This window comes from Berghia stephanieae, chromosome 7 (genome assembly GCF_034508935.2).
Source record: "Berghia stephanieae isolate SIO BIC M18660-M18661 chromosome 7, UCSD_Bste_1.3, whole genome shotgun sequence".
Taxonomy (NCBI): Eukaryota; Metazoa; Mollusca; class Gastropoda; order Nudibranchia; family Aeolidiidae; genus Berghia; species Berghia stephanieae.
This window is the reverse complement of record NC_088366.1, coordinates 47342564-47368505: the sequence shown is the minus strand read 5'-3', so window position 1 is coordinate 47368505 and position 25942 is coordinate 47342564. Positions and strand designations below refer to the sequence as shown.

At 36.6% G+C, this 25942-nt stretch overlaps 1 protein-coding gene across 7 annotated transcripts in view; it reads right to left on the bottom strand.

The window, feature by feature from the left end:
- The window catches only part of LOC144977399 (GATOR2 complex protein WDR59-like), an 82495-nt gene extending 58710 nt beyond the window's left edge, over positions 1-23785 (bottom strand). For 5 of the 7 annotated variants that reach the window (XM_078922570.1, XM_078922571.1, XM_078922574.1 and 2 more), the window contains exons 1-11: positions 23368-23762; positions 21765-21814; positions 20040-20175; positions 19418-19503; positions 14801-14881; positions 13703-13740; positions 12020-12108; positions 10612-10728; positions 8201-8278; positions 7551-7710; positions 3982-4061 (exon numbers count right to left, since the gene is read on the bottom strand). In XM_078922570.1, coding sequence (XP_078778696.1) covers positions 3982-4061; positions 7551-7710; positions 8201-8278; positions 10612-10728; positions 12020-12108; positions 13703-13740; positions 14801-14881; positions 19418-19503; positions 20040-20175; positions 21765-21814; positions 23368-23424 — 972 coding nt within the window. In that variant the 5' untranslated portion in view covers positions 23425-23762. Of the gene's footprint in view, positions 1-3981; positions 4062-7550; positions 7711-8200; positions 8279-10611; positions 10729-12019; positions 12109-13702; positions 13741-14800; positions 14882-19417; positions 19504-20039; positions 20176-21764; positions 21815-23367 lie in introns of all 7 variants that reach the window. The other 2 variants (XM_078922573.1, XM_078922576.1) reach the window with 1 other exon arrangement.
- Positions 23786-25942: the final 2157 nt, after the last annotated feature.

Sequence of the window (25942 nt, the reverse complement as noted above, 5' to 3'; positions counted from 1 at the left end):
TCTCTCCTCGTCGACCGTGAAAAAAATTCCCGAGGAAAAGCAGATCGAGTCAAAGGCTTCGTTAACTTAGTAAAAGAACGAAACTGACGTCACTCAGCTCTTTGTTATTGCTTTTGGACTGCCATTTTTATGAGTAGCTCTCACTAAATTCTACCAATCAGACTAAAAACGTTCAAGGTTACACATCGTTTTCTGTGTTGGTACATTATTGTTCGGCTGGCAGTTGCTGTGAATGTTTTACTTAAACGCATAATATCGATAGCCTGATCGTAGCCATCATTAGATTATAGCCTGACACCGTGGCCTTCATAAAGTTATGGCCTGACACTGACCAAAAAATGACGTCAAAATGCCAGTCTTTGGCCACAAAAGAAAACAAATCGTGAGTTGTATTCAATAGTTCAACCAATGAAATAGCTTGTTTCCTTGAGCTCTACTAACGACAACTCACTAAGCGTTGCAAAAAACAAATAATGACGTCAAACTGCCAGTCCTTTTGGATTTCAGTGTCAGGCTATAACGATGGCTACGCTGACACGGGCCAAAAAAAAAAAATAAAATGACGTCAAAAGACAAGTCTTTGGTCTTAAAAGAAAACAAATCGTGAGTTGTATTCAATAGTACAACCAATGGAATCCTTTTTTTCCTTGAGCTTTACGAGCGACAACTCACTATACGCTGTACAAGCCTAAAAAATGACGTAAAACTATAAGTCCTCGAGGGTTCTTGTGTCAGGCTTTAAGTTAACACGGCTACGGTTCCACCCTCAATACAACGAATCAAAATAAGCCACAGGAGTAACACATGAAAAACAAAAGACAAAAATATTTTTTAAATTCATTTTTACCATCAGCAATACGAAACTTTAGGATGACTTTTATTACATGAAATATGAAAGATATTATAATATTCGCTCTAAAATCTATAGATAGAATGCGCTTGGCCAAGGAGTTCACAACATTGCCATCCGGAAGTATAACGGACCAACACACAAACTCTGTGTAACCATTAACTTTTATAGTCTGGTTAATACAGTTTAGTGAGAACAACTCACAAACGCGGATGGCAAAAACAATAACAAAGGCCTGAGTGACGTCATCTTCGAACTATCGATACATTAATGCATGTTTACATGGTGCTATATTTACATGATTTATTATTTATTTAAGTATTCAAATACCACGCTTTATTTTTGTTACTTTAAAAAAAATACCTTTTATCAACCCGTGTTGACTGCTGTGTGCAATCCTCCCCCAATCTATTTACATTACAAATCCATTATTACAACTCTATACTACTTTCATGTCCGATTTTTATAGCTTTGCTTGTACCCGCTGTATATTTTATTAAAATTGTATTATGTTTAATGTTTATTTTGTATTAAATTAGCTTCGTATTTTAATCAAATAGTTCACGACAGTGTGTAAATTTGTGTAAACATAACGATGAAGTACGTGTAACATTATGATAATTTCCATTCAGGATCAATGCAGTATATATTATTTTATCTTAACTATAAAAAAAAAAAAAAACAAAGAACTGAGTGAAGACAACTTCGTTCCATCAAGAGTTTGATTGACATAATAGAGTGAGAACTAATCACTAAAATGGCTGAGAGACGTCAATTTTGTTTCTTCTATTGATGGTGTTCGCTTGACCGAGAAAATCACAACATTGCCATCCGGAAATATAACGGACCAACACAAAACTTTGGGTAACCTTGAACGTCTGGTTAATACAGTTTAGTGAGAATTACTCAGAAACATGGTTGGGAAAAAGCAATAACAAATACCTGAGTGACATCAACTTCATACTATCTATAGTCTGATTAATATAGTATAGTGAGAATTACTCATAAACATGGATGACAAAAAAAAATAATTAACAAAGACTAGACTTGAGTGACGTCAACTTTGTTCTATCTATAGAGTAAATGCAGGGAAGCAATACAGACTGTGACAAAAAAACAAAAAAAAAATGTGAAAAAATTGAAGGCTGGTTTTCCAAAACTCGTTAAGTCGAACAATCTACTTTTTGAGATTTTCCATCCATGAAATAAATTGAAACGTAATCTTTATTCTAAGCATCAATTGACACAAGAATTTTCCTAGATTTGTATGTTTTCTTTTCTTGTTTTTTAGGTGTTTAACGGCGGCGCTTTCGACACTATTTAGGTCATTTAAGCGCCCTTTTATGTCTTTTATCAATTTTTATCGGCCTTGAGGGGCCATAGCTGATCAAAACGTGTACTGTTGTAATAAAATCTTTATAAAATCATAATAGTTACATGTTTGTTAAGTAAAAATATTTATTTACAATTTCTGCAGGAGTTCACATTCCTGCAGATACTTTAAAATTGTAAGCGGATCGACCGACTGGAACAGAGACTTCAAGTCCCTGTTTTCATAATGTTGTGACCTATCTGTTCTAATTCTGTACATTCAATTAAAATATGGTGAACTGTGAGGTCACAGTTACATTTTCTGCAGAGGGGTTTTTCATCCCTCTCCAGAAGGAAGCGGTGAGTGAGGGCAGTATGTCCAATCCGGAGTCGAGTTATATTTGTATGATTTGAATTTTAAATGGATAAAATAACAAATCGAATGAAACATTTTAGGGGAAATAATCCTCAATATCTCAAAATGGAAAAAAAAAAAACGAAGTTAGGGAGTTTTGGAAAACCACTCTTCAATTGTTGACGACAACAACACCAACAATGACAACAATGACTATAACAGACTTGGCAACTAATCTCAGCCATTTGAAGAGATTTATCATCAGGGTTGCCACTACAGGACTCAAAAATTTACTGAACTTTTACGAAAAAACACATTGATCAACCTCTTCCCGACCACGGAATTCAAGTTAAAAGACATTGTGAACTCACTTTTTTCCGTTTATAAGGTGATTGTAAAAATATACTGAAGGTTTAAAACATACTGAATTCCGTAAATATATGGAACAGTGGCAACCTTGTATCATATTTTCCTCAATATTTATGCTCAATTTCTCATATCTCTTCCCAAAAAATCATATTTTCAACACGCAGCCATCCAAAATTTCAAATTTAACATTCGTTGAATTTATGGAGTCTTATCAAGCAGGTAGAGAGAAGGAAAAATCCTGCAATTCCTGTGACAGTCATCTGTCTGGCTACTCAGGTTTTCATCTAGGTGGAAATGACATTGAACCCTCTCCTTATCAACTATAAGATAATCGTCACATTTGTGACCATTCAATATTTCAGATTCATTGTAATGTACATTACAAACTTTGAAGACAAATCTGTGTTATAGCTGTGATAATTTAATGATGTTTTATGAGGCACGCCATTCTCGACAAACATTTCATTGCTTTTTGAGTTAAACATTTTTTCGTCTTGGGTAAGTAAGACAATTCAAGAAAACTCCTAAAAATAGTTGGTAAAAGGAGAGAGTTAATAACCTTCAACTATTCCACTTTTATCATTTTTTCCCCTTGTTTGTTACAAACTGTTGACTCTTTTGCATTTATCATGCATGTAGTTTAATCAACATTCCCATATTACAGTATCATATTTGAACCTCTAAGCGTATTAAATTATGAGAAAACATACTGGTTGGCAAGCCTGCTATAGCAACGACAACAGAAACAACCACAATGACGACAACAACAATGATGGCAATCGCAAGAACAATAACAACAACAAAAATAAATAAATAGACAAATTATAAAGCAAGTATCTATTGATATGGGGGAGGGGTGGGGAAAGGGGGAGAGTGAGAGAGAGAGAGAGAGAGAGAGAGAGAGAGAGAGAGAGAGAGAGAGAGAGAGAGAGGGAGTTTTTAAAAGAGAGAGAGAGAGGGGAGTTTTAAGAGAGAGAGAGAGAGAGAGAGAGAGAGGAGAGAGAGAGAGAGAGGAGAGAGAGAGAGAGAGAGAGAGAGAGAGAGAAAGAAAGAAGAGAGTGAGAGTGATAGAGAGAGAGAAAGTGAATGCACTTACCTTTTGCAGTGTTGGGTCCACTTTCCATATCCTCAGACTCTGATCTTTGGACCAGGTAACCAGCTGATGATCTAAAGATCCTGGATTAAAGACAAACAAACAAACAAAAATAAATAAATAAAACACGAGCTTTTAAATTGCACAATATCCACAAAAATTACCAATAGACACTTCTCGTCCAATCGCCATAATGTAGACAATGGCAGTGATTGGTTAATAGAGAACTACACAGGTTTTGCTATCAATAATATGTATCTCAGTAAAATTCTACCACTTGATCAATAGAGCCAACACAGAAAACTATGTATAAACTTAGATGTTTATAATCTGATAGAGAAATCATTTGGCGGTATAAAAACAATAACAGCGATCAGAGAGAGGTCGATATCATTCACATTATTGTTTATAAACAACCAACCATGTTTGTTCGAGCATGTGTGAAGGTGTGTCACAAATTCCATGTTTTGATTGGTCATTATTATATCAGGATTAACCAGATGCCAACCAAAAACTGGGAATTTACAAGATTTAAAATGACCAGAAACGTGTCACAGTGTTGAATAGGCGAGCTTTTAGTTCTCTACCTGCGCCACGGTCAAGAGGTCATCCACTCCATCAAATTCCAGACCAGTGCAACGGGTTATCTCCCGTGATACTTAACAGATTTGTTACTGATATCTGGTTAAATTACAATCGCTTTTGCACAACCACAGTCTATTTTACCAATTTAAACAAATTGGCAACAGATTGAGAAAACTTTGACCTGTATTTTGGTACCAAACACTCTATCATTAGAATTATTGTCTTTGAGATATTTTGCATTTAGATATCAGCACAATTTCGATTATAGTTTGTTAAATTTAATTTATTGATTGCATTATTATAAGCAAACAAAATGATAGAAACTCTCAAAACTTGCTCTAACCAATGGAGGAATAAAGTAACCTTTCATTCATTCCCTCACAATTTGTGCATCACTCTTAGTTCTTTGATGATATGCGATAACATCTTGGTGCAGCTGTCCGATTTGATCATTGCTGGTTCAGAGGCATATGGATTCCGGTCAAGATGTCTTTATCACACGTTATATTCAACAGGTGCTGACATGAGTTCAGCTTAATATTATATGAACACAATTATATCGGCTTTTAGTTCCACAAACGTGGTCAATAAAGAACACTAGAATAAAGTCCGAGTCGTTTCACATTTCAGTTGTAATATATTTGAAATTTACTTCCCAGGTTAAAATATTGTTTAAGTACTTTGTGGGTAAAAAAGAAACCTTGTATTGTTTGTAATTATTATGATGCAATGATCAATATATATATATATAGAGAGAGAGAGAGAGAGAGAGAGAGAGAGAGAAAGAGAGAGAGAGAGAAAGAGATAGATAGATAGAGAGAAAGAGATAGATAGATAGGAGAGAGAGAGAGAGAGAGAGAGAGAGAGAGAGAGGAGAGAAAGAGATAGATAGATAGAGAGAGGAGAGAGGAGAGAGAGAGAGAAGAGAGAGAGAGAGAGAGAGAGAGAGAGAGAGAGAGAGGAGAGAGAGATGAGAGGAGAGAGAGAGAGATGGCCCGACCCGATGGATGGACTGATCGTCTGATGAAGAGGACAAATGGAGGTATGGATGAATATATGGATGGATCGATAAATAGATGTTTGCAATGGTGGATGAATGAATGGATAGATAGATGAGAGAGAGAGAGAGAGAGAGAGAGAGAGAGAGAGAGAGAGAGAGAGAGAGAGAGAGAGAGAGAGAGATATTTTCATTTACTTAATGAAGGACAAAAGACATTGGTTTATAACAATAACTGTAAAAGTCACTCTGTTGCCTCCATAGCCTCGTGATTTACAAGTGACATATTTTGTGCTGTTTCCATACTTTTACAAAACGGGGCTGCTAATGTTGATCTGTTGCTGTTCTTTATTCTTTTTGCGTTTTTCAAGAAGGCTGTGCAAACATTGCAATCACTGATTTATTTTGATTTTATTTCGACCAGATCTGGTGACTGTGCATGACTAGTTGCTGTAGTCAGTGCTTTCCCTCATCTTTGTTTTTAATCGCTTGTCTCTGCCGGAAAAAAAATGTAATATCGCCTAGCAGGCATCATGTCCAGTTCTACATGTTACGCGTTGCTGTTGGCAGGGACACTATTTAAAGCGTTTTGAGCACGTCTAGTGAAAATTGCGCTAAATAAAAAAGCTCAAAATCTCAACATTACGTAGTCTGTCATGACACTTGTAGCGCATAGTTTTGAGGGCTTTTTAGCATCGTCATTGATTAACATATGGTTTTAAATCCTGAAACAATTATGTTTTTAGATTCGTTTTCTTTTCTTCTGTGTTTCTTGACTTTTCTACAAAGCCTACACAGTTCATTCAAATGTTTATCATGAATTTATTGAGTGTCCTCCACGACTAAATGAAATTTAAAAAATCATAATAAATTCAATTTTGTTGATGCACAGTTGGAATTTTAGCAACTTATAGTTCCATTATAATAAATTCTAACTGTGGAAGAATAAAAGTTGTTCTATATTTCTGTTTGAAGAACTGAATTTTTTATTGGAAAAATTAATGCATTTTTAATTACAGAAAAACGGTCTATTTGGGATTGAAATATCACGATCATTATATACATCACATGGCATAAAATGCATATGAATGGAAAGAAGAAATCTTGATAAATATTAAAGAGTAAAGAAATTTGTGTTTAAGCTCATTGTGAAGCAATAACAAAGAGATGAAAGTGAACATAAATCGACTGGTATTACCCGATATCACCACCGTAACTGAACTCACTAGGGGATTCACCGTAATTTGGCAGGCGTGGCCCCGGGTCAACCTCAGGTCATCACTTGAACTAAGTTACCGCTCAGGCAATATTTTCGTTACTGTGGTGTAATTTTGTTTGTCGTCGTTTTGAGTAACAACAACAACAATAATAATAATAATAATAATAATAATAATAATAATAATAATAATAATAATAATAATAATAATAATAAACAACACTTAAGATACAAGACAATAATTGATACCTGTCAGGCACTCTTACAATTTTATTTTTTTAACAGAGACAAGGCTGTTACCAGCCAGGTACTCATTATATACCGGAGTACAAGGAGAAAATGTGAGTAAAGAGACTTTTCCGAAGGACAGCTTTAATTCACAGAGATCTTCATTTAGAAGACGGGACCTAGCCATCCAAAGGCGAGTGTCAATTTAAAAAAATAAATAAAAAGTTGAGCTTTTATAAAGCCTAATATCTACTAATTGTGCTCAAAGCGCATGGCACAGGTCCCTGGGTAACAACAACACGTAACAGAAAGAGCGATAATAGAATTTTTTTTCGACAGAGACAACGCTGTTAACGGCCAGGTATTCATTTTACACCTGAGTACAGTGAGAGAATGTGAGTAAAGAGCCTTTTCCAAGGACTCACGCCGAGCGAGGCTCGAACCTAGTGCCTTCCGATCCGAAAACGAGTGTCATACCACAAGACTATAAAGCTGCACAACAATAGGTAAAATTAAAACATATGAGTTTTGTCAAAACCGCCCCACCTTCTTCCTGTTTCCTCCATTGAAATTCCAAAATGACGTCCTGATGACCGACAAAGGTGTGGACATGCGACTGTTGATTGTCTTGACTCCAAAGGTACAGACTGTTCTCTCCTCGTCGTATCTGAGGCACCACCACACTCATTATACCGTTACCAAAAGGCTGGACAGGAGGGAAGAAGAAAAGAAAAAAAATGGAAAAAGATCACAATAACAATAATAATAATAATAATAATAATAATAATAATAATAATAATAATAATAATAATAATAATAACAATAATAATAATAATAATAATAATAATAATAATAATAATAGTAATAGTAATAATAATAATAATATTAATAATCCCAAACATTCAATAACAAACCCAGAAATACAGATGGACACTAAATTCTTCCACAAATTTTCAAATCAATTTAATATTTATGTTAGGTGATGTTCCAATCTTTTCAGACAGAGACAATGTTGTTAACGACGAAGTATTCATTTTACACCTGAGTAAGGTGAGAGAAAACGAGCATTGAAAGATTCAACTATGCCCTGCTCAGAGCAGGGTTCGAACCCTGGACCTTCCAATCCGAAGGCAAGAGTCAAAGACCACATAGCCGCACAATATAATAATACTTGAATAAAAACAGAAGCTTCTTACCGTGTACCGAGCGCGCCAGACGGGATTCCACGAGTTTATCATTGTTTCACTACGCCTGGGATTTTGGTAGTCCCAGAACTGTTCCACATCAAATTATGTGAAAAGAGAAAGAAATGAGGGGAGGGGGTGGGGAGAGAAGAAAACATGAACTTTAGTTTACTTGTGGAAAAAAATCGGAAAAGTTGTATCTGGTCTGAAACAGTGTCAGGTAATAATAATAATAATAATAATAATAATAATAATAATAATAATAATAACAATAATAATAATAATAATAATGATAATAATAATAATAATAATAATAATAATAATAATAATAATAATAATAATAATAATAAATAATAATAATAATAAATTTAAAAATAATAATAATAATTATAATACACGGCATCCATATCGTGCATTTTCATCAATGTGCGATGCTCAATGCACGTTTACAAATAAATATACAAAATTTACATATATAAAATGTATACCACAATGACAATGATAGCAGCAGTGTAAAGCAGCTAGAAAAATACAAGAAAAAAAACAAAAATCTCCCATAAATCATAAAAGCCACGACTTGTTCCCAATGGAGACAGTGTGAATTTTTGGGATGTTTTCTTTTAATTCGTATTATCTTTTTTTCTGCTTTGTCGGGAACTGTTTCATACACACTTTTTAAGATCTTTATCAGTGCTTGTTTCCTAATTTGTCACTTTGTGAAAATGTTGCTGCTTGAAGCTCGAAGGAAAAAATTATGATAAGTATTGAATTGTAAGCTTCAATTTATTAGACGAAGACAGATATCTGTCTTCGTCTATTAAATTAAAGCTTACAATTCAATACTTATTGTTATTTTTTTCATTTTGCTAGTGGAAAGGGAGTCTAAACTAGTTAACCGCCGTTCTCTGGAAAATCAGCTGCATTAAAAAAGTTAGCCAGAAAACTCATCCTTCGAATATTGATCAATTTAAATTACCTTCATTTTGGAAAAAAAAAACCTCTTAAATCTGGGACTCTATAAAGAATTGCGTGTAGTCATTGTGACAATGTGAAATGTCATTTGAATTAGTAACAAGACAAAAATCAGTAATGACTCAACAATGTCACTATAAAGAGAGGGCCAACAATAGAAATTCAACATTTCATTATTGCAAGATTAGAGTTTCAATTATGGAAATGCCACACTAACTTCATGCTTGATTTTGGCGTGCCGCAGGGGCCAGTTTTGGGTCCATTTCTGTTCACTGTCTACACCACACCTCTTATTAGCATCATTCAATCCTACAGCATCAGTCACCTGCTTTACGCCGATCGTACACAACTATATTTCCCAATTTCTTCTTCCAATTTAACTTCAAACAAGACAAACATCTTTAACTGCGTCTCTCATATCAAACTCTGGATGACCCAAAATAAGCTAAAATTCAATGACGATAAAACTGAATGTATCGTTTTTAGAAAACAAGGAAAGACCATTCTAACAGAAGAGCTTTTGATTTGTGACTGTCGTTTCCAGATCTTCAATTGTAAAAAACCTTGGTTTTTATTTTGATGAATTTCTATTATGCAATATCATATAACAAAACTCTGTCAAAATCTACATTTTATTTTAAGATCTATTAGCCATATCCGCAATTTTTTAGATGAAGAAATTTGCAAGATGCTCATTAATTCACTTTTTGCTAGCAGGTTGGACTATTGCAACTCCCTTCCAACTCCCTTCTCTACGGGCTTCCAAAGAGCTTGGTCACAAGACTGCAGTTGTTACAAAACAGGGCAGCACGAATTGTCACCCAGACAAAAAAGAATGAGCATATAACTCCCATTTTGGAATACCTTCATTGGCTGCCCGTGGAGAGGAGAGTTGATTATAAACTAGCATGTCTTGCCTTTAAATGTTTTCACAACACTGCTCCAGATTACTTAAAATCACTTCTTACAGTCCATATTCCAAGTCGCTCCCTCAGGTCTTCTAACTTCGTATCATTAGAGAGAGAAATCCCTAAAACTAAATTCTCTGAACGATCTTTTGCCTTTTCAGCTCCAGCTGTATGAAATTCATTAACTACTTATACAAGGAACTGTCAGACCTTTGATACCTTTGTGAAGCGCTATTGAGCATTGTAAATGGATAATGGCGCTATATAAATTTCCCATTACATCGATGAGAGTTTCAACAATAGAAATTCAACACTACCTTATTGCTAAATGAGAGTTTCAACATTACCTTAATGCTAGATGAAAGTCGTTTCTCATTAGAAATTCAACATTACCATATTCATAGATGAAAGTTTCAACATTAGAAATTCAACATTACCTTATTGCTAGATGAGAGTTTCAACATTAGAAATTCAACATTACCTTAATGCTAGATAAGTTTCAACATTACCTTCTTGCCAGATGAGTACAAAGTAAAGACTTACCCTGATGGTACAGTCTTGACTAGCAGTGACTAGTTTGTTTTGGTCTGTGTGACTCCAGTCTAAGCCATGAATCTTAGAGGGGTGAGCAGAAATATACTCCAAAGGCTGGTTTTCTTTCTGCAAGACAAAATAAAATTCATTAAAAAAAAAAAATTCTTTCTTAAAAGGAGAAACACTATTTAAGCACTTCGAGTTAGGGCTCGTTAAACCATAAAAATCAGTGCTGATGGTGACAAGAAATGAAAAAGGAGAAAAATTTACAACGATTGTCTTTGATAGAGCAGAGACTGCCATTGATCTGTTGTTTTCTTTTTACTAATGTATTTCTGTTTTCAATGTTTTTTGTTGTTGACTGAAGAAGGGTTTTGAGCCCAAAACTTTTCGTGTTTGGTATTTTGTTCTTTTTTTTAAAAGCTGTTCTATTCATTGCTGTTTATTACTTTTTACAGCCCACAGTTTCTAGCAGCTTTGTATCACTTTCACTAGTCCTTTTTGGAAGCCTTTTCCCATTCATTTTTGCACACATGCCTTTTTACAGTCCACAGCTTCTAGAAACTTAGTATTCACCTTGAAATCTGGATCATAAGTTGAAAGGACAATAACCATTAAGACTGGGGGGTCCACATAGCTCAGTTGGTAGAGCACTTGCAAAGCAATGGGGGATCGATCCCGGGTACAGTCAAGATTTTTTTTCTGACCTCCCGTTCCACACAGCAGTGATTGGGTAGTTGAGTCAGTTAGATCTGGTGGAAAGTACTTTGCCATTGACTAGCGTCCTAACAACTGCTATTTGTACATTTCACGCTATAGAAACTGGGATTAGCTCCGGCACCAAGAGCCTCATGGCACTGATGACTACTTACTTAACCTTTAAAACTATCTTATGGCTTTGTCACATTTAAGAAACAACTCAAAATGTTCCTTTTGATAAATACTTTTTGTGAAAAATGATTTGTTGATGTAATCATCTCTTGTTCAACTTACATTGCAATGCTTGTGCACTTGCTTGTGTTTGTGTGTGTGTGTGTATATAATTATTGTTCAGAAGCAATGTGTGTAAGTGTGTGAAGAATTTTACCTACACTGTATAAGTTTCATGCAATTGATGTAAAGAGCTTTGAGGTCCTGGTATAAAGCGCGATAGAAATATTATTATTATTATTATTATTATTATTATTATTATATTTATCATATTATTATTATATTTATCATTATTATTATTATATTTATTATTATTATTATTATTATTATTATTATTATTATTATCAGTATCATAACTATTTTTATTATGATGATGATCATTACTATCATATTATTATGATTATAATTATTCCTACCATTATTATGATAAATAATTCCCAGGAAAATGTCTAGATAAAATAAGTGGGATAAAATGGGATGCCCTTACCCTAGGATCCCAAATCCGAACATCCCCATCATGGGTGGTGGCAAACAGGTTGTTATACACCTTGTTCCATTTCACCTGGTAGGCACCGGCTGGAATTATTTTAAACATAAAAAAAGTAAGAAAAGTAAATAAGATAAATATGAATATATTAATTTAGTGCATTTCCTCAGATATTCCATGCTCAAGGTGTGTATGGATGTTTCATTTATTACCCCAACTGACAATATGGAAGTATTAAATGTTTATGCCCATGTTAATCGTCCTTTTTGTACTAACAATCTTATAGTATCAGTTATTGTCTGTAGTCAAGTTCTCATTCAAACCTGAGTTTAGTGGGGTAGCTTGTGCAAAGTACATTACCCAAGAGCACCATATCGGGAACCAAATTTTTTATGATCCCAATCACCCATCCAGCCACTGACCAGGTTTAACATTGCTTAACTATTGTGACAAGATGATACTTCGTAACACCAATCAGTAACCACATCAGATAAATAAAATCTTTAAAAATCTGTAATTCTGAAGATCACAAGATTTATATATCGCAAAATCCACTAAACATGCTCAAATCAATTTACAAGGGGTCCCTGACCAACAGCAACACGTAACATGTAGAACAAAACATGACACCTTTTGGCGATATTACAGTTGGTTTTTTTTTCTGACAGAAACAACACTGTTAACAGCAACACTTAACATGTAGGACAATACATGACGCACATTAGGCAATACTACAATTTTTCAGACAGAGAAAAAGCTGTTAACGGCCCAGAACTCATTTTACACCCGAGTACGGTGAGAGAATGTGAGTGAAGAGCCTTTTCTAAGGACTCAACTAAGCGCCACCTGGGACTCAGTCCCAGGATACTTCCGATCGGAAGGTGACAAGCATACACTCATCATTTTTAAAGTACAATAACACAGCTGCCCAACTTTTCAAAGCACTAAAATGGGACACCCAAACGCACAAACAGTAATGACCCAAAACAACAGCAACATGTTTGGACTATTATACGTGTCAGTGCATGACATAATAAGTGGGAAGGTGAAAATTTTGGATTTGCATTTTTTCCCCCTTCATTTTCTGAATGAATATGCTCCCCAGAGCATTTTAATCTTTATTTGAAGTAAATCGGGTGATTTTTCATGAAGTTATAGTCAGATGTCTGGGAACTTTTATCCAGCAACTTTTCTCAAATTTCATACTTTTTCAACTTGACTAGCTGTAAAAAAAATATTTAGAAGTGAAATTAAGCTTTGATATTTCCCGAAGATGTACAAAAAAAAAAGGGTTGATTTAATCATTGATAACAAGAACTCATTTTTGATAAAAATTGACCTTCTAACTAAACTTGGCAATATCTCATTTCGAAGCTTTTCACCATCCGACTGATTATGGCATTCATTATAACATATAATATAATCTAAATTGAGAGTCCTGTAATTTCCTTGTTTTAATTTACTAGTCAAAAAACAAAATCCTGGGACATGCAAGGGACATTTTCATACAAATAAACAGTCCAATTTTTTTTTCTTCTCCAGATTGCCAAATTGGGACAGCCCCAATTTTATATGGACAGTTGGCCGCTATGCTTTAAGAGCACAATACAATACATATTAACGACTAATGACTGCACAAACAAAAGAGATAAATGGGGAGACTACAATATGTCAGTTACTTACAGACAGTTTGAAAAAATTTGACTGGCTTTTTGGGGTCCCTGAGAAGAAAAAAACAACAAATAACCAATAAAAATACTGCGAAAACAACAATATGAATAAGAACAATGAAATTATGTTCCAGGCTATGGAATCACTAGCCAAAATAAGCATCAGGAATCAGGAAAAGGCAAAAATTGGGATATTAAAAACTTATAGCATATAAATTACTTGTTTATAACCCAGCTTTTTCATTTCAAAATTTAACACATGTGATCCCCCCCCCCCCTCTCCCCTCTGTCTGAAAACGGTATTATGTTGAGATGAATATGGACTCACAAAAGTGAAAGTAGAATTAAAATGATACCAAATAACAACTTTCAGTTGTTTTGTTTTTAACAATGTAAGAAGAAATGTAATCAAAAGAAGAAAACTCAGTTTTTTCGGTCATATATGCCGAAACTCATGCACACTGATGAAAGATGTGATATAGGGGAAAATGGAGGGCAAACGAAGAAGGGGAAGACCTAGGCCTAGTTATATAAAAAACATCTAGAATGGACAGAGATGAATGAATGGAAGAGAGTTATATGATACCGTCAACAGATGAAGGGAATGGGCGGACTTTTGTCATCACAAAGGGCGGGCAGCCAACGTCAATGCGGATGACGCTGGATAGTGAGTGAGTGAAGAAGAAATTGAGTTTTCCCCCACCATAATGAATAGACGGGGGGTCCGAGCGTTAGCTCAGTTGGTAGAGCACTCACTTCACACAAAAAGGGACCAAATCAATCCTGGGTGCAGTCGAGATTTTTTCTGACCCCCCTATCCACCCAGCAGTGAATGGGTAGCTGAGTCTGTTTGATTTGGCAGAAAGTACTTTGTAATAGACTAGCATCCTATCCAAGGGATAACAAGTAATTGCTATTGTCTGTTACACGCTATAGAAACTGGGATAAACTCCGGCTCCATGAGCCCAATGGCTCTGAAGGACTACATAATGAATAGATATAAACCCCAAGAGTCATGTTTGCGACTATTAATGCAACTTCCAGCATTGAATCCATCCTGAAATAAAACCACTTCGAGACGGCAGGTCACACATCATACAGATTTCTCTACCTGACATCCCACAAGTACGTAAAAGTATCCACAGAGCACGAGGCTACGATATTGACATCAAAGGGGGACCAGTCCACATCACTAAAAACAAAAGGAAAAAAAATCACAAAAAAAAATGTATTAAATTAAAAAGTGACAAAATACTTTTCTAATTTTGTAAGTCACTCATAACATGATTATGATATTGATGTTGTTAAGTTAAAAAATCAATAACCAACATTAACACGAACATCATAAAGAAAATGACTATAAATTCACAGAATTTGCAAAGCGCTCTGAGCATGTTTAGAGGATATTGCGCAATATTAGAGCTCAATTTTCATTTTTTAAATAACTCATTGGAGCAGGCTCTTAGGTTAATAACAAGTGAGCTGGAGCTTGAACATGACATAAAGTGAGTAGAGTGGGGGGGGGGGGGGGCGGAAGGGGTTGACATTAAAAGCCAGGTGGCCAATATCTCTCAGTGAGAGAATGTGAGTAAAGAGCATTTTCCAAGGACTCAACTATGCGCTGCTCACATCCGATCCGAAGGCAAGCGTCATACCACAAGACCACATAGTCGCAGAATCACTGGATCAAATTTGAAGCCCAGGGTATTCTACAACACTCTGAAAAACAACCCTCAAACGTTGGGTTTCGAGTTTGATTCCCATCACAGCAAAAAGTTGTTTTTTAACTATATAAATTTGCAGCTAGACAAAAATTTTAATTGATATTAAATTCGTTCCAAAGATTGATGTGTTTTTTAAAAATAGCAGCCAACTTTTCAACAAGATAAAACTGGACATATTAACACAGTACCATCATGACCTACCCCCGTGTGGTGTCCGGGGTCCCTCAACTGAGAGGGTCAAGAATAGCCCAACGCCAAGCCAGCGTGTCGTAAAAGGCGACTAATGGTGTGTGATTCTCCCATCTTCGAGTCACCTGGTCCTCCAGGTTGGGGGTTGGCAAAGGGTTAACACCCCTTTCCGTTAAACTCAAATCGTTACAGAAACGCAGACAGACAAACCAAATCCTTTTTTTAGCTTGGGCGACCGAAGAGTTTCTGGAATTACAGAATTTATGAAGGACAACAGACAAAGCCGAAAGGACTCTGCTGACCCGATGACGTCTTCGCCAAACAAGCAGCTTCGAATTGCGTCGTGGAACGTTCGCACCATGTATGAAACAGGAAAAAGCTCTCAAATTGTGACTGAGATGAGAAGATACAGGCTGCATATACTTGGAGTAAGCGAAACCCACTGGATACAATCCGGACAGAAACACCTCAAGTCTGGGGAGAAGATTTTATATTCAGGGAGAGGGGACGGGATTCATACACAGGGAGTAGGAATAATTCTAAGCAAGTTTGCCCAGAAGTCACTGAGAGGATGGGAACAACACGGAGAAAGGATCATCATGGCGTCCTTTACAACACAGAGTAAGAAGATCAGCATGAACATTGTACAGATCTATGCCCCAACAAATGATGCAACAGATGAGGACAAAGATACATTTTATAGTCTGCTACAACAAGTCATTGACAAGTTGCCAAGGAAAGACATCAACATATTGATGGGAGATGCTAATGCAAAAGTGGGACAGGATAACGTAGGTTATGAAGGTATCATGGGACGTCATGGCATGGGAGAAATGAACGATAATGGTGAGAGATTTGCAAATTTCTGTGCATTCAACAGTTTGGTGATTGGAGGATCAGTGTTCCCCCATAAGAGGATCCACAAAGCAACTTGGGTCTCACCAGATGGTGTGACAGAGAATCAGATTGATCATTTTTGTATCTCTCGTAGATTCAGACGTTCATTGGAAGATGTGACAGTACGGAGAGGGGCAGATGTTGGATCAGACCACCACCTGCTATTGGCAAAGCTTAAGCTCCGACTCAGAAAACATGGGGCCAGATCACATACAAGAAAAAATTTGAGGTGAATGGACTTGATGGGGAAAAGAATGAGGAATTCAAACTACAATTGAGTAATAGATTCCAACCTCTTACTGAGCTCGAGGAGGACATAGATGTAGAGTCACATTGGGCAAAGATCAAGGAAGTCTACATAACAACTTGCCACGAGGTATTGGGGGTAAAGAAATCGGAACATAAAGAATGGATAAGTCCAACCACCTTGGACCTTATTGAAAAGAGGAGAACAAGGAAGGAACAAGTGAATGCAAGCCGAACAAGGGCTTCAAGACTGGATGCACAAGAGCAGTATCGAGCCATAGCTAAGGAAGTCAAAAGATCTGTGAAGAAAGACAAGGAAGCATTCATGAACAGACTTGCAGAGAAAGCAGAAGCAGCAGCGACTGGAGGACACATGAGGATCCTTTATCAAACTACCAAGACACTTGCTGGAAAATATGGGAAACCAGAGATACCAGTCAAAGACAAAGATGGGAAAACTATTTTTGGAAAAGAGGCTCAATCTGAACGATGGAGGGAACATTTCAACTGCCTTCTGAACAGACCACCACCAGACAACCAGCCAGAAATTTTGCCTGCAAGGATTGAGCTACCAATTAGCTGTGATCCACCATCGATAGCAGAGATTGTGGGTGCCATTAATAAGATGAAAAGGGGGAAAGCTGCTGGACCAGACCAGATTCCACCGGAGGCTCTAAAAGTTGATGCGGAAAAAAATGCTGAGGCCCTGCACCCACTATTTGAGAGAATCTGGAATGACGGGATATTCCCAAAGGATTGGAAGGAAGGACATCTTATCAAGCTTCCAAAGAAAGGGGACCTCAGTAATTGTAATAATTATCGAGGCATCACTCTTCTTTCTATCCCAGGAAAGGTTTTCAACCGAATTATTTTAGAGAGAATTAAGAATGCAACAGATGCTAAACTGCGGGACGAACAGGCAGGTTTTCGGAAAAACCGTTCAACCACCGACCAGATTGCCTCTCTGCGAGTCATAGTGGAACAGTCTATAGAATGGAACTCTCCTCTTATTGTCAACTTTCTGGATTACGAGAAGGCTTTCGACAGTATTGACAGAGAAACATTGTGGAAAATTCTGGCACATTATGGACTCCCTGAAAAGATAGTAAACCTCATTAAGGAAATGTATGAAGGATCAAGTTGCAGGGTTGTACATGAAGATCAGCTTACTGACAGCTTTGAAATTAAGACTGGTGTCAAGCAGGGATGCTTGCTCTCTCCATTCCTGTTCATTCTTGCCATTGATTGGCTAATGAAGGAAACCTCCAAAGGGAGAAGAAATGGGATACAGTGGACCCCCTGGACACAGTTGGATGATCTGGATTTTGCAGATGATCTGGCTCTTTTGTCCACACCCAGGACCAGATGCAAGCAAAAACCACAATTATAAACAGCCTCTCGGAATCAACTGGTCTAAGAATTCACCCTGCAAAGTCAAAGGTCTTGAGGATAGGTACGCGTCAAAGGGAGCAGATCAAAGTAAAAGATCAGGAACTCGAAGATATAGACACTTTCTGCTATCTCGGAAGTATAATTGACAAGGATGGAGGCACGGAAGCAGAGGTGAAAGCACGAATAGGAAAGGCACAGGCTGCATTCACATCTTTGAACAGAGTTTGGAGAACTAAAGATATTTCCCTTCGACTAAAGCTAAGACTTTTCAACTCAAACGTGAAGTCTGTCCTACTGTATGGATGTGAAACTTGGAACGCATCACAGGCATGTATAAGGAGGGTACAGATTTTCGTAAACAGGTGCATGCGTAAGCTACTCAGAATAAAATGGATGGATAGAATAAAAAATGAAGAAGTATGGAAAAGAACACAGCAGAAACCAGTGGAAGAGGAAATAGGAAGAAGACGATGGAGGTGGATTGGACACACGCTTAGAAAGAATGACTCAACTATAACAAAGAAAGTATTGGACTGGAACCCTCAGGGCAGAAGATCAAGGGGAAGGCCACTAGGAACATGGAGAAGAATTAAAGAAGCTGATATACAGAGAAGTGGTAAGACCTGGAATGAGATAAAAAAGTTGGCTCAGGATAGAGAAGGATGGAAACTGTTTGTCTGTGGCCTATACCCTGACCCAGGGTGAAAAAGGCAATGATGATGATGATGATCATGACCTAAACCAGCAGTATTTTTGGACTATTATAGAATATAATCTTGGGGGTCCCGATAGCTCAGTTGGTAGAGCACTTGATTCACACGCAACGGGACCGAGATCGATCCCGGGTGCAGTTCAGATTTTTTCTGACCCCCCTGTCTACCCAGCAGTGAATGGATAGTTGAGACTGTTAGATTTGGTAGAAAGTGCTTTGCAATAAATTAGCATCCTATCCAAAGGATAGCAAGCAATTGCTATTGTCCATTTCACGTTATAGAAACCGGGATAAACACCAGCTCCATGGGCAGAATGGCTCTGAAGGACTACTACATAGAATATAATCTAAATTTAAAGTTTTTTTCTGTTCTTTGTCTTAATTTGCCACTCAAAAAAGCATAATCCCGGGACACAGAGGAGTCATTTCCATCAACATAAACAATCCAATTCCCCCCCCCCCCCCCCTCTGGATTGCCAGATCAGGACAGTCACGATTTTATCAGGACAGTCGGCTGCTACGTTTAAACGCTAGCACCGACTTCAATTAAGAGGCATGACAAGGTTACCTGACAGTCCTAGAGTGGGCCTTTAAAGAGCTTAAATGGGCTGCCGATGATTCTCTGAAGTCAAAAACATCCAAACGCTGATTACACTGAAAATGGAAAGGTTATAATATTATGAGTCCAGTTAAACTAGAAGGTTTAAATTAAGAGCAATGTCCCAGAAATCCGTGGAAATTGGATAAAAAACAGACTTGCCACAAACAACAACAAACAAACAAAAATTTGTATAAGTTGAGATTTAAAACATCGGGGAAAAAATCTTTATCAGTCCCACCCTCATTGATATATAGGGGTGCAAAAAAATTTTTTTAAATATACAAAACAGAAAAAAGTATGATGCTGTTTCAATACAAAGCAGAAATCAGAAACAATCCAAATTTTACGAGCAACAAGTACAAGATCGTAAATCTGCCAAGTTTAAATAAAAAGCTTTTACTGGTTAAGAAACTTTAAACTGATGTATTAACGGTTTTGATTTTCTTTTTTTTTTTTATTATTGGCTGAAGAAGGGTTTTGAGCCTGAAACGTTCCATATTTGGTATTTAGTTTTTTGGGGGTTTTTTTTAGGCTGTTATATTCAGTTTTGATACATTATTTTTTTAAAATAATAGCTGATGTAACTTACTGCAGTGACAAATCGGTGGGCATGTGAAGCGTGCTTGTTCCACTGAACACATCCAATATCCCATTTACTTTGTCTCGTCACTTTCACAGGGGATTTCTCAGCGTCGCGCAGATCCACAAATGCTAGAGTCTTGCGTCTGGAAAAATTTCAAATACGTTCACTAGTTATTTCTATCTAGATCAATTTCAATGCGTTAACAGTATCTAATATTGCTGATGGTGGCAAAAAAGGAGGAATATTTTGAACAATTTCCTTTAAGACCAATTTTGACTGCACAAATCCCCACTTTTAGCGCAAATAAGATGATAAACTATCATTGATACTCCAGATAACTTCTAAAGAGTGGGAAACTGCTCCTATTTATTCCCCCAAACATCAAGTCTCTCATTGCCAGTACATTTGATTGGGAGGAAATGTATTTTTTTAAAAGAGCAAATTCCCTCCCTGACCCAAAATTGTGGATTTCCATGGAAAGCACGGATAATATCAGATAATCTCCTGTGATACTTTGTGAAGAGCAGAATCAATGTTATCAAACGCATATTTTTAAAATTTAGGTTTCAGCCACAAAAAAATATAGAGCGACATAGTGGACAAAGAAGTTGCCAGCTAAACATAATATAATAAAAGACATATCTTAGAATAAGAGCAATGTATCTTACAAACTGAAATTGTCTTACAACTTAAATAAAACAACAAATTCTACATCAATACTCAGAACCATGGGTCAAACTTGATTACGGCCACTTCTCCTGAAAGTGTTGAATACCATACACAAAAAATACCCTGCAGTAACCATTCAAGCTGGTATCCAAAAAAATTATAAAGCAGCAGCGTAAGTGTTGATTCTGATGATGGTTATGAAGTAATTGGCATTGTTGATACTGGTGATGATCTGGTGCTTGTGGTGGTAGTTGTTTGGAGTAGTGGTGGTGGAAGTAACAGTAGTGATGATGATGATGATGATGATGATAAAGAACTTTTTTGCCTCAAGCTTCGCAACCCCTCTACCCCCTACTCATACCAGAATAATATTATATATATATAATATTTTATTAAATACTGAAAATTGCCTCTATTTCTATCTCATGGTCCAGACAGTTTTATCAATCCTCTGTCAATACACTAGTATGTGGACATTAAATGCAAATGATAGACGCAAAATATGATTTCAAACGATACCATTCCTCTAAAAACAAGATACTTTGCTATTATTCTACTAAATGAAAACTGAATGCAAACCTATGATGCAAACTCACCAAGACTATAGAGTGTACGCCAATATCAAAGATAGTTTTATAAAAAATAATATTATAGATAATCCTATTATAAATGTATGTGAAAACTGACATAAAAAGAAGAAATGCGAAACATTGAATTTTGGTAGTTGTAGTAGTAGTGGTAGTTGTATTATTAATAGTATTAGTAGGAGTAGTCGTAGTAGTAGTAGTAGTAGTAGTAGTATTAGTAGTGGCACAATAGTAATGGTGATGTGGTAATGCTGGTGAACTATCAATTCCCTCACCGGCAAAAACATCAAACAACCGGCAAGACCAACCTACAAATTCTCACACTGGAAAAGTTTGACCCATGTTCAAAACCATTCTCTGTTTGGATGTAAATTTTTTTTTTTTTTTAACTTTTAAAAACATGTTTTTGTTTTACTCCCCTTTTAACAGCAGTCATAAATAGGATTCATTCAGTTTGAATTATGACACAACTCACCCAGCTAGCAATGCCCATGTTCCAACGCAATCAACAGCTAATGTACTGGCCTGGGGATGAGAGAAAAAATAAAAATCATCAAACCTTCTCATACTCATACCATTCATTTATTGATTTTAAAAAAACCCAAAAAATCTTGAGCTTTTACACAGCACAATATCCACTAAACGGCCAGGGCGCCTATGTGGTTTTGTGGTATGACGCTCGCTTTCGGATCGGAAGGTCCTGGGTTCAAGCCTTGCTCGGCGCATAGTTGAGTCCTTGGAAAAGGCTCTTTACCCACATTCTCTCACCGTACTCAGGTGTAAAATGAGTACCTGGTCGTTGACAGCGTTGTCTCTGTCAGAAAAAATTGTACTATCGCCTAACAGGCGTCATGTCTCGTTCTACATGTTAAGTGTTGCTATTGGTCAGGGACCCCTTGTAAAGCCCTTTGAGCACATTTAGTGGATATTGTGCTATATAATAAAATCTCAATTAAACATGCTCACAGTGTTTTATAAGGGGTCCCTGGCCACCAACAAATCTTAACATGTAGGATGAGACATGATGCCTGTTAGCTGTTTTGGGCAATATTATTACACTATTCTATGACAAACTCGAGACTATTTATTCAGACTCCAGTCTGAGTGGTCGAAGTCAAACTTTTTAAAATTGCTTAACTACTAACAGTGCAAATACAGTACAGGGACTCTAAGAATGATGTATGAAAATCAAAATCAAATGGAAAGTCAGAAAAGTGTGTGATCGCAGACTCCTGGCTTTTTAATTAAATTTAAACTATGGAGTTGGAGTCTGCTTATATTTTATCACTTGCTTATAAGTTATATTATATATCTATACTGAAGTATACTACTGTCACTTCTCCCATTCACCTGTGTGACCGCTAGTTATCGTTTGTGAGCTGCAGGCTAAAACCATGGCTTGGTTAAATTGAGATATCTCTGGTATTTATTTACAGAATTGGATAAATTAAATATCAAAATAAAGGGCATTGAACGCCCTATCATTTGGTACAATTACCGTTTCCCTCCTTAAATTCATTTAGAAGATATTGTAATGGAAAGATAGCTTAATTGTAGTGGGCAAGAAAATCAAGCCGTTTATCATCATTCATGAAAAAATTCCCTTAAAACATAAATAATCATAAAATTCAATCATTTTCCTTTCCAATGATACGATTTTCAACTTTCAAAACTGCTTCCAGGATACCCTTTGAGCATTCCATAAAATCACACTCATTTCAAAATCTACCAAAGTAACGCCATTTCAGCTTGGACTGCCGTGGTCAGCGTCGGTCATTGGCTCCTAGCATTGTCTACTGATACTATATAAGAAGTCACTGGCTCCTAGCCTTGTGACGTCACAGTGTTTCAGGGGAATCCCTTTCGTTTTTTCAGTCAGCTGGTGCCCAATTTCAGGCTGATTCCTATAGTAATTTTTGGGTGTTTTTAAGGCATAAAAAATTGAATAACTCTGCTTCTATATAACCTAGAGACAAAATTCAAACGGTTTTATCATCGGGATGGTATACTGCATCATAGTAAACCAAATTTTATACTGTCATTTGAAAACTGAATTTTCATTTAAGTGCCTAACTTACATGGATGTCTTTATAAAATTGTATTTCACAGTTTTCACTACTCCACCTCCCTGCCATCCCGTAAGCAATGGGAGCTGAGATGTTACACAGCGGTTGCTGAGTTTGCTCCCGCGTCCAAAAATTAATAATGAATAATGAGGTTTGGTGTTGTATGAGTATGAGCGAGGACGATGTCAGTCAATGTCGGGGAGGAGTTCAAGTTCAAGAAACTTATGTTGTAAACGATCACTTCTTAAACGCACAAATATGCGTAACGAAACTTTTGTTTAACAACTTGCAAAAGAATCATTGTGGCAATAGCAAATAAAAAACGAACATTTTCAAAAAGAGAATATATTATAAAACAAGATGTGTGTAGTGTTTGCGAGCAATTCCATAACATTACCCCTGGATGAGGGCACAAGAATGACCCGGAATTGACTTTTCTATATAAATAAATCTTTATATTGTTATTGTATACTGTTTAATTTTGCTTAATCACACAATCATGTTATTATTTTCATTTCTTTCTTATTCATCAAAATACAAAGCTATTAATTTTTCTCTGCCTGGTAAAATAATTTTTCAATGAAAGCTTAGAGGCAATGGTTGGAGGAAATCATTGTAAAGTCGTATTAATCTACGTTATATTTCATTCTAAACTCTTCTATCATGAGTGAACTTTGACCTCTGTGACCTTAGTTGATGTCTGCTAACTTAGTGCTGGGTCGAGTTTGAAACGATCAAATCGAGCGGGTTTTCGATCGAGTCCTCTAAAATCGAGTCGGTTTCGGGCGGGTTTCGAGTCAGTGACGTCATCGAGCAGTGATTCGTTTGAAAAAAAAAAACACGAGCATCTCGGTTGCCACAGGAAACTTCACAGTCCCCTCCCTCTCTTATGTCTGTGGCTGGCTTGACTGCAGCTGGTTATGATGGGGGCTGCCAGATGGCCAAGTTCAAAATTGGTTACTAAGAAATGTTTTTCTATTATTATTCATTTTTTAAAAAAATCTTTTATTTTTAAAAAAATGAAAAGATAAGTTTTATCCAACTGTAGTCGATTGTTTTAGTAATTAAAATCAATGAGTTTTTCAAGGGAGTCAGGATGATTGTGGTGTTTGATAATGTGAGGTTCTATTTGACTATTTGGCCAAGAAAAAATCTGGCTGTTTGGAAGCCTTGATTTTATTTATTTTAATTAATTTTTTTAATGATCGTTCGTCGCATCACACGCACACACACACACACACACACACACACGCCATCAAAACTGCATCAGTTGTTGATTTGGTGAAGGGGTGGCACGTCAACCCCCCCCCCCCCCCCCCCCCCCCCCTAATCAGAGAAGGAATACAGCGATATTCACCTTGACATATTTCATATTTATGTCGCGCCAAAAGTTGTCGGGTGTAACCTACATGACCGCCCCCACCTCACATTTGTCACTGGTCGTCATCGAGGCGCGCGCTTTCTTGCTTTGTCGGTTACCTTTCATCACACATGTTCAAATCTTTATCTTATAGCCTATTTACTACTGCTATTAATTTTATTTAAACAGGTGATATTACGGTTGTTGCCTTTCCTGCTCTCGGCTTAGTTAGGTTGCTTTAAAATTTGGGCAGGAATATGAATATTTAACATTGTTACTTCCTGTTTAGTTTTTCTTTGTGTATGTATGTGTGTGTGTGTGTTTGTGTGTGTGTGTGTGTGTTGTTGTTGTTGTTGTGGCTGTTGTTGTTTTGTTGAGTTTTGGGGGTTTTTTTTGTTTTGTTTTGTTTTTGTTTTTTTTTTGTTTTTTTTTTTGGGGGGGGTGCTTTTCTGACATCCAAACACCAAACCCGAGACTATTTATTTATTTACATTTAGTTACTTTGTTTTGGTTTCTTTTTTTCTCTCTTTATTTTGTTGTGTTTGTTTTTTTTTTATTTGTTTTTTTTTTTTTTTTTTTTTTTTTTTTTTGTTTCCTTTTTTTGGGAATGGGAAGAAGGGGTAGTTTTATCCTTAGTCTTTTTAAAAATTGTATGGGATTACCTAACTTGGAACGCACAATAGGGATCGGCGTCGTTTCTGAGTTCAGTCAATTTTTTTTTTCCTTTTTTTTATTGCTCAGTCCATTAAAGTGGAAGTAGGTATGTAGCTGGGTGGACGCTATTTTAGATCAACGGAAAGCACTTTTCGATTTACTAGCATCCTATTAAAAGTTTGGGGTCCCAATAGCTCAGTAGGTAGTGCACTCGCTTAACATGCAAGGGAACCGAGCTCGATTCCGGGTGAAGTAGATACATATATTCTGACCCCTTGTCTTCCTAGTAGTGATTGGGAAGCAAAGTCTGTTAGATCTGGCGGAAAGTTCCTTGCGATAGACGAATGGGCAATTGCTTTCGTAAGTTTTCCGATATGGAAACCGGACTGAACTCCGGCTTCATCGGGCCCAATAGCTCTGAAGAAGTACTTTTAAAAGAAAGATTAAAAGCATGCGATCCTTAATGTTGTGATTATTAGTTGTTCTGTGGCTCAGCGGTAAGGTGTCTCTTCTTGTCATAAATCAAGCGATGTTAAGCGTTGTAAGTGGTCGAGTGGGTGACAGTGATCCTGG